A 12,864-nucleotide genomic window follows, 5' to 3' on the forward strand; every position below is an offset into this window, starting at 1 on the left:
CTTCTTCCTTTAAACCTTTCCAATTTAAATGTCTTTTTCTGTCTTTACATGGGGGGGTGGGAAGCCTCCTTAGAAACTTCTAAGCTAAGAAACCAGCTAATAAAACCATAGTGTTACATCACTGCAAGACAGCCATCCCCAGTGGCAGGGATGGATCTGACTGGCTTTACGTTGGTCACCCATATCACAGTGGATGTAGGCTAACTGCGGTTTCGAGGCCCAGCAAATGACAAGAGAAGTTTGCAGTATCAGCCAATTAATAGCATTGGTATTATGCAGGATTGAAGCTGAAAGTGCAAATAAGGCCAGTGACTAAACCTTTCCAGCAATTATATTTAATAAGGTACTGCATGTTATTTACAGAAAACATACATCACACAATTCCTACACATAAAATGCGCACAAAAGTATACAGACAAAAGCTGCACTCCCATAACATGCTAAACAAAATAAATAAAACTGAATTATTTTGGCACAATAGCTATTACATAAATAAATATTCTAGAACATAATGAATTAGAATTTATTTACAGTCTATTGAAAGTGCAAAACAATTGGCTGAAAATTAAGATATTTGTAAATGCTTAAGACCAGAAAATATGTGTTAACCAGCCACAATTAATTATAGCTGAAGTTTAAGGTTTTAATGTCCAGGAAATTACTCTCTTGAAATCTATTTGTGCATATTGTGCTCTTTTTGAACCAGTACTTTGCTACCTTTATGCTATTGATTTAAACAACCTTACTATCATAATGGAATTCTGTAAAAACCTGATTGGTAGTTTAAAAAAAGAAGTAAAATGTAAACACAGATTAATCTATATATCATTCAAAATATTTTCAGTCCTGTCAGTTGTCTGAAATGGCCATACTGCTTGCAGTAGTTGGCAGTATGATTAAGATTAGGAGATTTTCTTTGTATCTGTTATATTTCAAATGGAAATATTTCTAAGTCTTCTCTGAATGGAACTATACCTTGGACATCTCTTGGACCTACATTCTTTCATCTGATACTTACATGCATCTTCTATTGAGGTCAACAGTAGCTGGGCAAGCTAAACTGATAATCAGTTTTAGTCCTGACCTGGAGAATAAATCATAAAATACAGATTTTTAATTAGGGAGAAAAACTGCTTCCCTTAGAATTGTTAGAAGCTTTTTGTGCATTTTTCACTACCTATTCTATTTTATCTTTTGCCTTTTTTATCCATGTGAGAAATCATTTACTATACTTTAAGATGAATTAACAGTTCACAACACGGCCACCTGGTACAGCTACAGTGCATAAATTCTTCCTCAGCCAAAGTTCTCTGACAGGCTGGTACATTGTACGTTGCCTAAGACCATAGAATATGTTTTTGCTTGTTTTTGTAGTGGCAGTGCGGTAGCAGAGAAAGTGAAGTTCTTAACAAGTGACCTTGACAGGATAAAAGATCATTTCTCATCATTGCTTCAAATGTTTATGCTCGACGCGGTTCTAGTCGGTGAGACATCTGTGATAAAGTTCTCTGGTTGTCAATCACATTTAATTGCCGCACATAGCTCCGAACATCCTGATGGTTCTTATTAGTTAGGGCTACGTCGGGATCTGGTGAAAGAGAAATGATGTAGGATTGATACCCTTAAATGAACAAATGCCTGAACAGAATGCATAACTCTTCACAAGCTGTCACAGGAAACACCAGATACCGGTGAGTTAAAAAGAAAATATTTAGAAATTGCTCTCTTTGAAACCTTTCCTCTATATCTGATAGTCTTTCTGGTTACTACCCCCACAAATTAACTTTTTCTCTCAGATATCCTTGGCTACATTTACTCAACTTGATGGCCCTTGGTTACAGTTTTATACATCACCTTACCAGTCAATAGCTGTAAATTACATAGCTAACTAGTATGATTTAAAGCTGCCCATCTGCTTTTGAACCAGCAGCTTTCACACAGATTCAAAACTGTATTATTGATTTAAGCCTCCTTTCATGAAAAACTCCCATTTCTAGCTCAGTATTAAATATTTGTAATGCTGTAGTGCTTAATGGCGCCCCCACTCAAGCCTCAAAATTTACTACCCCTTTACTTAACATAACCGCATTGTATTTACTCCAACAACAATTAATGAAGTACCACCGAGGTAAAATCTGGATATTGCAGCCTCACAGTGAACGGCTGACAATTTGACGAAATGTGTGCTACGTAACTTAAACTTCTCTAAAACAAAGATAATGAAGCATCTATTTATAAATACACATACCCGCACACAGAAAGCACAGGACCTAGATCAGGTACATCTATATACTGACAATTTATATCATGTATAGTGAAAATCCACTTCCATTTCTAAACATGTGGAGGCCTCATTAGTGCTTAATACATTAAAATTAAAAGATCCGTAGCCAGAAAAACCTTGCTGGCAGAAGGGGGGAAAAAAAGCTCCCTTACATTGATATTCTAGAGTTAAGCTTTGATCCGGATAAAAATAAACTATTTTTAGAAAAATACATTGTTTTATATTAATTTTTCTGTTCTTTGAGAAAGAGGAAGGCCGCTGTGAGCAATATGAATGAAGCACTGAGGAAATGCCAGTGTGACTGGGACTGACGGTGTGCCTAGATGGGATGAGAACCACAGAGCAAGCCTGTTTGACCATACAGCTCTGTCATCTTACATGGCCTCAAGTAAGTTCTGGTAATGATACTGACAAACTGGTTTTAAGTTCACCACCTTATGCAGTTATGTCATTTATAAACGTCATGTTTCCGGACTGCTTTCCTATAAAAACAGGGTTTATCTAAGCAAGTATCTTGCATGTATCTGTGTGCTGCTGTCTGCTAGCCTTATTTCAACCACTTTTGAACCCAGAAGCTAATTTCAACTGATTCTAATCTGACAGATGTGTGGAGACCTCACTAATATTTAGCTCCTTCACATATTTAGAAAAAGAGATGGAGCAGAAGGCCCTTATTAGAGCTTCCTGAAGGATACTTCACCCTGTGAAACACTGGAGGATCCAAATATGGAAGAATCACTGGAAACCAGGCTTTCCAATTCTGGTACAGACAGAATTAGTTGTAATTACTATAGCTACTGATGATAATGCTGACTGTGCAGATGTTGTAATGCACTTACTGAAAGATTGGCTTCGGCAGAATTTCACCGTCCTGACAGTGTTGGCAATCATGCGCTGGAAAGAAAAGATGGGATGCAATCAGAGAACAAGCACTGTATTTCATCATCATTTAAACGAAGCACCTAACTGTGCCTGAGTGTGAAGACATATGCCAATAAAAGCAGTCATACGAATGAAAATATAATTTTAATGCTGGTACCCTCATATGTAGGGTGTGATTTACATTTACACAGGCTTTAAATGAGCATGAGTGTAATTTACATGCGCTCAGAGAACCCTTTCCCTTGCTTGGATGCTGTAAAATGTCTTAACTAAGAATGAAAATCAGCCCCTTCGATGTGCATTTCTTTGATAACATCTTCCCACATTAAAAAGTAAAAAGAATATAATGTAGAACACCTTGGAGTATATACTCATGTTAATTTTAAGACCATCAGTTCCTAACAGCAAGGCCATTTCTAGAACATATTCAGCAATTAAAAAGCCTTCACCTTTCACATGCGTTTGAGTTTAAAATACAGCCCTCCCTGAAAATGACAGTGTAAAATGAGCACGTGAGGGTGTATGTTCACTGATTCCCTCTAGAAGTATGCTCGATTTACAGGTGAGAAGGCCACCATTAGAACTGTGGTCCTGTAGGCAAGTTTCATCAAACAGACCTGTTAGTCAGTGTTAGCTTGCACAAGTCTGTCTAACTCAACTTGAAGGGTGGATTCACTTTTGGTGGACACTTCTACTGGCAATTCACAAAAAAAGAAGTCACTTCAGTCCTTCTTGGCTGTCGTTGCTCTTCAGTAAATAAGCCCTCATTTCACTCAGGTAAGAAAATATTAATACATTTTGTGCTGATAAATCAGATGCTATTTTACAATAGTTTTTAAGAACAGAAATGAAGGTAAGTCATAAAGCAAAACATTTCAGATCTAGTTCTAGACTACAAAATTTTAACTGGCTTGTATGATTAGTACCACACAGGTAGTATACCCACTAGTGCAGGAGCAAAACTTGTTGTTCTGCATAATATCAAATAAACTGAAACTTCAGCAATAAACCTGAATTCCTTAGCTAGATAGTTTGATTCAGTCACTGTTGATAACAACAACATTTGTTTCAGTTTATTTTGCTGAGTTTAAGAAAAAGCAGAGGAGGGAAATGCTATTCCTAATCAGAGTCTAATGTTTGTTCCAGCACTTTAACATGGTCCAACAATTACAACACGGCTACATCTTTCAACACAGCACACTCTCACCAGGCTGCTTCATATCTTCTTGGAATTTTGTGTGAGATTAACAAGATAGCCATAAGCCCTCACACAATGGAATGATGTATTTCTTACCAGTAAACAGTAAAACCTGGGGCATATGTTGCTCAGAATTCATACAGAATTATAATCTTACTTGAAAATGATGTTATGAATAAAATACCTTTGTGAAATCTGTCACACCAGAAGTGGGAAGCACCAGTGTAAAACATTCCTTACACACTTACTGAATAATCTTAGTTTAATGCACTGTCAAGCATGCAAAACTGGGTATGGCTGGTGGTCAGCATTAGAAACACTATTAATATATCATGTACTAAATTTTTGTGGATTTCACATTGTATAATCAAATGAAATGTAGCTATTCTGAAACCGATCTAAAATATTTTCATTCTAAAACACAAGTTCCCAGAAGTTATAAGGAATTTGAGTCTATTTATATTGTTCCTAAATTGTATGTATTTACACGTAGAAAATAAGTCAATTTCAAGTAAGAGTAATTTTTATACTGTGTTAATTTTCATACCTCTGCAAGCCATTACTATGAGGCAGATTTTCTAAGGCACTTACTTTGCAGACACTCTCGTATGTGCTTAGCATTAAGCATGTGAATAAGCCCCATTGACTTCGACAGAACCTCATAAATACTCAAAGATAAGTACACATTATTGTACTGACTTGAGACAGAACGCACTGCATTTCGCAGCGTTGGTTCTTCAAGTCTAATCCAATCAAATGAAAATCAAAACAACATGCACATGTAAACATGAATGTTTCATAGGTCTGTGGATTCAAATTAGGTTATGTTGTATGATGCTGCTATTTTGATCTATATAATTTCAAAAAGTACTCCCCTAAAATAACTACGTGAAGGAGACATAAAGTTGAACTGGACCAGCCAACATGATGAAGTTTCCAGAGCGTCTAACTTCAAGAGAAGCCTTGCTAAGGACACTTCATTTTTATGAAGATAGTTAATGTTGCTTGATGTGCTTTCTATATAGATTGTCAATACACGCCCTAATTTTTCATACTTGTAAAAGTTTAGGTTTTGAAGCCCCATTTCATAATGATCTTTGGAGCTATACTGTAGGCTCAGTGTTTGATTAGTTAAGTGAAAACTTAGATTTAGCCAAAAAAGTGTGTTCTGTGGAATTATTTTACTCTTTTCTTTATGTGGGGAATTTGTTTGGAAAAAAACACATAGCATTCAGAATAAGTACTGTAATGCTGTATTGTACTGGAAGATAAATCCTGTGTGTGGCAAAGGTTTTTTAAAAGTTTTCACTACTTCCAAATTTCTCATTATATGGGCTCTTCCAGGCAAGGAAAACTGAACTAGCAATGAACTTGTCTGACTTCTGGTTGAAGGCTGAACTGCCTGCATTCCTTCAGTTAGCTGAGAGGCTTTGTTTTAAGGAGTTACTTTGGCTGTTTCTGAGGATAATCTCATTCAATCTGTGCATTCAGAAGTATCCTGACAATGATAAAACAAAGGAATGAGGAAGCGAGTGTTCAGGCAGAATAAATTGAGAAACTGTGGCCAGAGGACAGCATTGCAACCCAATGGAGAGATTCTGGAGCATTATGTATCCTCGCAGAACTCCTTTCACAATTTGTTTTCCCAAGTGTTGTTGTACTGTCTAATATAAACTCAAAAGAGCTCCCTTTGGAAGGTGCAACTTGAACAGAAGAATAGCACATGAAACAGGAGTTAATTTATCTTCCTAAATATTGTAGATAAGTTGGATTGCCTTCTTTTTAGTCAAGAAAACCAGAAACATGTGCTGAGAAAATGTTCAGATGGAAGTTTAATTGCCAGCTTCTTACAATTTTTCTTCAAATAGAGGATTACCTCTAGTTAATGCCTGCAAAAATTAACCTGTTTGCTCACTGTGCTAAGACAGACCATTACCGAAAAGCCGTACAAACCTAAATCTGGATCTTTCTGAAACAGAACCAACTGCAAAATATAATGCAGTATAACGCTACTACCAGCATGCTATATGTACACAACAATACCCTTTCAAGTTTTACGCAGTCTGGAATAGTGGCAGCAGGCCAGCACATTATCTTCTAATCCATTCCGAACCCAGGTTTCTAAATGTTATAAATATTCATATATGCCATAAAAAACTACTAAGGGCTTTAGTCACACACTCTTTGCATAATCTTTATGTTCCAAAAATGAAAGAATGTTTGCCCTTTTTTTGCAGAAGGATCAGTGTGTGAATTCCCTTTTGTTCATCTCCACAAAACCCGAAAACCAATATGCACAGATTCTCTAATCCTCATTTCACACCTGAAGGGTGAAGATGCTCGACAAAAAGAAGCAGCGGTGGCCAGCATCATGGCACTGCCTTGTGCTGCCATGGCAGGTCAGCACTTTCAGAGCTCTTTCGGGACTTCTGCTCCCTCTACAGGTGCCACATCTGAGACATGCTGGGTAGTGCGACATGGAGATGGTGCCATGGAAAGTGATCTTTGTTCGGGCTGCCTGATGATTTGAGAAATGGTGCTGGTAAAGCTCCCAAATAATTGCATCTTCCCTCTGCCTATGTATACAAAATTCTGTACTGGCAGTCAGACTGCAGGATTATGCAGCTGAGGTTTGAAAAAAGCAGAATCAGTATGAAATCGGTATCAGTCAAGAGTATGAAATATTGCTAGTCCTTAAGGAGAGTCATGCTCAGTACTTTCCTCACTTTCTCTTCTTTCCTTGGCCAGACATAATTCTAGGAAAGGGCTTGAAATTATTTTTTCTCTAAATATATAGCTATAAAAGCAGTGTCACTTGAATGTTATATATTGCCATGTACCGTGCTGCAGGTTGTAGGTTGTCCTCTATTTGCTAAATCATACAGAGTTTCTAGGAACTAGTATTACTGACAGTTTTGGGGGCACTCCTTCACCTGAAAAGAGGGTCATTAATGGACCTAAAAGACCAATGTGTATTCTAGATCACAAACTAATTGTGTTTGCTGTCTGCTGCCATCTTTTTATCTTTCACCTACCTGCAGCTCTCAAAATGTCCTCAACCTGCCATACTACAATTACAGCATTTTAAAAACTTTACAAGCCTATTCATTCCTTGTTCCTCTATGACAAGTATGTCTTTAGTTTTTACATAGATGGGGTCTTCTAAAGCAACATAACTAACATCTACTGTCGACTCACTAGTGGAGAAAAGATGCAGGTAGTTTTTAACACACTAGGTCATGGAGTATATGCCAACCTAGAAGGTACATCTGAGCAACACCATGGTGGAAACGGCCTGTACCTTGTCTCCATCAGCTTCTTACTGTGAGATAAGTAAAGACCTTCAATGCCTTTCTAAAACCATGTCTTGTTTGGTATTGAAGACAAAGTCTTTTACTAAAGCCTCATATTACTAATACTAGTAATTTAGTTATTCTATTTACTTACTGACAAAAGTATAACAAACATGTTCCAGGCTGGATTTTAAGACCAAATGCTCGTTTCTTCCACCAACCTGCCTTGCTTCATGCAATAAATGGCATAGTATAGAGCACAAGTACACTGCAAATACAAAGAGTATACCGAGTACACCTGTTTCTGACACCTTCAATATTGTATGCCCACATCTGGTACAAGCCAAATGGGTCTGCTTACAAACTGCCCTCTTTACACATAGCTGTGGCTCTACCACACATGGTATTCTCTTCCCTGGCTAGCTGCCCCTGCCCTCCCACTCCTCACAGCCTCCTCCAAATAAGAGGCATCCATAGTGATCAGGAGCGGGGAAGGGGAAGAAGGAGCAGACAGTTACAAAGGCAGCAGCGGGTAAAGCTCAGCAATACTCTGAAAATACCGATTTATAGGAAAGTACAGCAGGAAAAAATTGATTCAGTCCTTCTCCTTTTTAGCTTGACTTGCTAAAAAAGTCTAGGATAATATGGGTTAACACCATCTGTCTGTTTTTCCCTTCTTCTTGAGATAATTTTGTCAAATTTGAAAAAAGAACCCAGAGTTTTCAAACATAGGAAAGCTCCTACTAATTTTGTATGAAAATAGATGGCTGTGGACAAGAGAAAGATTGTGTAAGTGCCCTCTTCTCCTGTCTCCTTCAGAGAAAAGGCTCTAGTGCAAGTTCCTATGTTATGACAAAAGCCTATTCACACAGAATTCCCCAGCCATGAAGAAACCACACATGCCCCAGCCACGAGGAAAGCTCTGAGCAGAGCTCGGGCAGCCATGAAACACAAACGTTTGGGAAACCAGGCCTCACTGTTTCTGGCACTGGGGGAACTCCTGGCTCAGACACTGTCTGACAGCTCCTGCTTGTTTTAAGATGCATCGCTTAATATAAATGATAACAGAAACATCAGAAAACATAAAAAAGATTTAAAAGGAGCTGTTTCAGCTGAAGAGATCCCACCAGATCAAACCTCTACTTTTGGCTGCCAGTTACAGGAATAAAGTTGTCAGCAGCACATCAGCTGTCGGGATCAGAGCTCTGTGGCGAGAATGCAGACATGATGCCAGAGGCTGTTCTCGGTTTCATCACTGTGCTTACATGAGAGTCAGAGGGACTCACCTCCTCTGGTGGCAAATGGCACCACCAGCGGCAGCTACCCAGATATTTTTATTCATAAACTTCAGCACGCATCAAAGTTAGGCTGGATCAAGGGAAATCATTTTCCAAAGAACAAAGATGTTTTAGACAGCTCAGTAAGAGTGGCTCCCAGCAATATTCAGAGGTATCTCCATCTGCTTGTGACAGAACATCACGCAGCAGAACAAACAGGCAGAAACAACAGAAAAACCAGAAGTGGCGGAACATGATTCCTGTGAGGAACTATGGTTTCAGCTTTTCTCCTGAAAATGGCAGAATAATGTCATAGATTTACCTCAAGTTTATACTTAGGTAAAAGAGAGGTGAATTTATCTGAGAGTTATGTGGTTGGGTGGTCTTGTCTTCACTAGTTAATATCTGGCAATTATGTGTGGATGTGACAGTTGTAAGCTTAACGCAAGTAGGCAGTATCGACTGAGGTTTAACAGTAGGCTTTTCTTCTTTGCTTGACCCGATGACACATGCAAAAAGCTAAAACTGCCAGGTCCACATTAGGATTTGAATGAATTATGTGGGTGGAATCTGAATACATGTTGCTTTGAAGACCTACGGGTTGAAAGAAGCGGTAAAAACACTATAGAAGCACGCAGAATAGCTAGTGAAGAACATTAAACCCACAAAAGATAGACTTGTAGTAAGGCCTGGAAAAAAAGCAGAGGAAGTTTTGAGGTAGAGCACCAACTGAAGAAAGGTTTAGAGTACTGAGAAAGGATAATGTTTCCCTTTCTGTTGTGTGGAAGAACATGACACATTACATTGATTCTTCAAAAAAAAATCAGCATCAGAAATACGTTACTGATCTTCACTTTCCCCTCCTAAAAGAAACGCTCAAAGCTCAGATTACTGATCAAAATGGGTGATGCAGTATAAAATTTTATTTAAAACTTTTGGGTGTTACTAGTATATCCCTGTTCTGGAGACAGCATACTTCGGAAGATAAAAGCAATACACAGACTAGAGTGAAAAGGGCAGACATGCAGCAGCCTAGATATAAATCAGTTTAAGCTGCTATAAAATTCAGTCTTGGCCTTGGGAGTGCCAAACTGTGGTATACAGTGGTGCAGAACCATTTCTAAATGACAAGCCTGGCTTGAACTTCTGTCTATGGGCAAACACTCACAGGAAAGCTCCCGGTTCCTATAATGGCTTTGACACATAATCAGGCATAAAGAAGAGCCTGAGGCAAACAGCTCTGAGGCCTGTGGCTGTACCGGCCCTTCTGGCTCAGGAGGTGCAAGTAGGCCAGGAGAGGTGGAGAACCTGGAGTGAGCCACATAGCCATGGCTATAGCAGGGCAGCTGCCATCCCTTCTAGTTTGAACGTGCTGCAGCCAAGACCCAGATCCCTTTGTGTTCACCACAATATTTACTAATATCTAATTTACTAATACCTACACTAAAATAAATATATTTATCTATCTAATTAGAACAGGCAGTCTAGGAAAAAAGTCCTTTTCTGCAGGTAGAAGGCTCAAGGCCTTTGAAAGAAGATGGCAACATAGTCTGCGTATGCAACTACAGAATGTCATTATTGCAAAGTGAGGTCAGGCCCTTACTCAGGTATTAGCACTACCACTTAGCCACAAAAAAGTCTCAGCTTAGTAGAGAGGTATTTTCACCCTAGGACAGAGGCTGTCCCGGAGCTACAGACTAAAATCTGACAGAAGAATTGACTCAGAGTGATGACCACTTTTGTGTGAAATTTTCTAAAGAGTTGAAAGTCCTCCTTTTTTCCCCTCTGCGGCATCAATGCTCAGAAGGTAAGACAAGCTCTCCTGCAGTGCAGTGGAAATAACCGTGGAGTGGTCCTGGTTACTGTGGTACTAAGAACAAGCAGATACAGGTGCCAGAGTAGATATCCTCTAGTGTGGCTGCTGAATGGAGCTTTACTGCTGGAACAGTAACTCGGGTTTGATGTTGCAGTGCAGCTGCTCATAGCTAGGCTTGGCTAACACTGGTTCTCGGATGCAGATGTCATTAACCACATTAAGAACGTGGCTTTGGCAACCAAGAAAATGGCTTCTTACTGCTGAGAAGCTTCAGTTTCAGTTGAGATTTCTGCCATGGGAAGTTGGCTACCTGCAGTTTTTGACAACACTGTTTGAAATGATGAGAGCCTAGATGCAGGATTTAAAATAAATCAGATAGCCTTCTATCATTGATCCCCCTTTCCAGTATGAAAGCAATCAAGTCACAGAAGTCTCCTGTCACTTGTTAAAGGAAAGAAGAAAATAAGATGTTGTGCACGTTCTGTGTTAAAGCTCCTTTCAATCTCTGAGGAGCAATGCAGAGCTATCCCAGCCTGAGGCAGTTCAGTCCTGTTTGAAGGAACAGCAGTTAAAATCACAGCTTGGTCCCAAACTGGCTGTTAAAAATTGTCTCTAACAGCTCTCCTTCCTGTCACTGCTGCTGCCTCTCCTAGGAAACATTTTGGCTGTGCATGGCTCAGTGGGCAGTTTCTTCTCCACCTCTGTGAAGTTTTCCAGAAATTCAGATGTCCAGGTGCTGTGCACAACGCAGACTATTTCTGCCAGCTCTTGGTCCTGCCTTCACTTTCTGTAGCCCTGGATGTAGCCATTGTTGAGAAGTTCACTCTTGAAGAGATGAATAGGGAGGTCTTTTAAAAGTTTCATTTCAAATATGTCATACATACCATTTTTTCGAAGTTTACTAGATTGTCAGTGAATGTCTTGTTTCCCTCATGAGTAAACGTCATGTCTGTATAGAAATAAAAGCCCATTACTGAATCATGGCCATACAAAACAGCAGAATGTTTTGTCTATCCCTTATAAAAATCAAAGCAGCTATAAAAGTAAAACATGTAGTTTTTAATTTGCAGCATTTCTGAGACTAGTAATATTCAGATGTACTAAAGCAGTTTTTCTTGTCTTTTTGTCATGCTTTTCATAATGGAAAAAGATCATACCTCACGCTGAGAATGATTTTTGCTTTTTCTTTCTGCTGCTCTTGTTCTTCAAATATTTGACAAATAGCTTTCACGTTAATAATTCTGGTAATGTCCAAGCTTACCTTTTATAAGTAGCGGCATGAAAGGAATTATTGGAGGGTCCAATTTAGCTACAGTTAGTCTGTAGGCCCTATGGTTTCTTGATGGATCCTTAAGAAAAAAAGAGAAATAAAATAATTACTAATATGTATTATTATATGTGTTGAGACACTGTATGCATTTATTTAGATGTCATGGCATTTCTTAAAATAATTATTTTCTCCCATGGCTTCAAAAGTACATCTGCAAACTAAGACACCTTCTACCATTCTCCCATACAGCTTACATGATGAGAATGCAGCTGCTAAACACAAACATTTTTCATGCCAAATAGCAAGGTAAGATATGATTACAAACAAATTGTTCATAAAAGGAACCACATATTTTTCCTCCCGCCTTGCAGCTGCAGATCCAGTTTTGCATATGCCATAACACTAAAATGTATTGCCTGGAAAAATCCAGGTTGGAAAATATAATTTCCCATATGTACTGTCGGAAAACATGTGATAAAGCTTTTCTGAGTTCCCAGATTAACTTTGAGTGGTACATAAGTTCTCTCAGAGTAGGTTCCTAAGAGTATAATTTATTAGTCATACATACTTGTTTTAGCAGCTCTAAAATGGGATCATAAACTTCTTAAAGTCAAACAAGGACATATAAAATGTTCTGAATCAAGGAATTCAAATCAGTTACTCAGAAACTGAATTAGCTCAGATTGTGCATAGAATAAGGGATCTATTGCTATTCACCATTAAGCTTTCAAACTCTGCATAGATCTTCTTGAACTTGCTTGGAAGTTTCTGTTAATAAAAACAAAAATAGCAAACCTTAATTAAATCCAATTTGTGTGATGATTTTACTGTAAATGCTAGTTCC

General features: G+C 38.5%; 1 protein-coding gene across 1 annotated transcript in view; it reads right to left on the bottom strand.

Moving 5' to 3' along the window:
• Positions 1 to 319: 319 nt before the first annotated feature.
• Positions 320 to 12,864, bottom strand: part of RAPGEF4 (Rap guanine nucleotide exchange factor 4) — a 157,254-nt gene continuing 144,709 nt past the window's right edge. Inside the window, exons 27-31 of the mRNA XM_056349501.1 lie at positions 12,738 to 12,788; positions 12,012 to 12,099; positions 11,635 to 11,699; positions 3,124 to 3,178; positions 320 to 1,588 (exon numbers count right to left, since the gene is read on the bottom strand). Of these exons, the coding sequence (XP_056205476.1) occupies positions 1,461 to 1,588; positions 3,124 to 3,178; positions 11,635 to 11,699; positions 12,012 to 12,099; positions 12,738 to 12,788 (387 nt within the window). The 3' untranslated portion in view covers positions 320 to 1,460. The remainder of the gene's footprint in view (positions 1,589 to 3,123; positions 3,179 to 11,634; positions 11,700 to 12,011; positions 12,100 to 12,737; positions 12,789 to 12,864) is intronic.

This window comes from Falco biarmicus, chromosome 8, assembly GCF_023638135.1.
Source record: "Falco biarmicus isolate bFalBia1 chromosome 8, bFalBia1.pri, whole genome shotgun sequence".
NCBI classification, from domain to species: domain Eukaryota; kingdom Metazoa; phylum Chordata; class Aves; order Falconiformes; family Falconidae; genus Falco; species Falco biarmicus.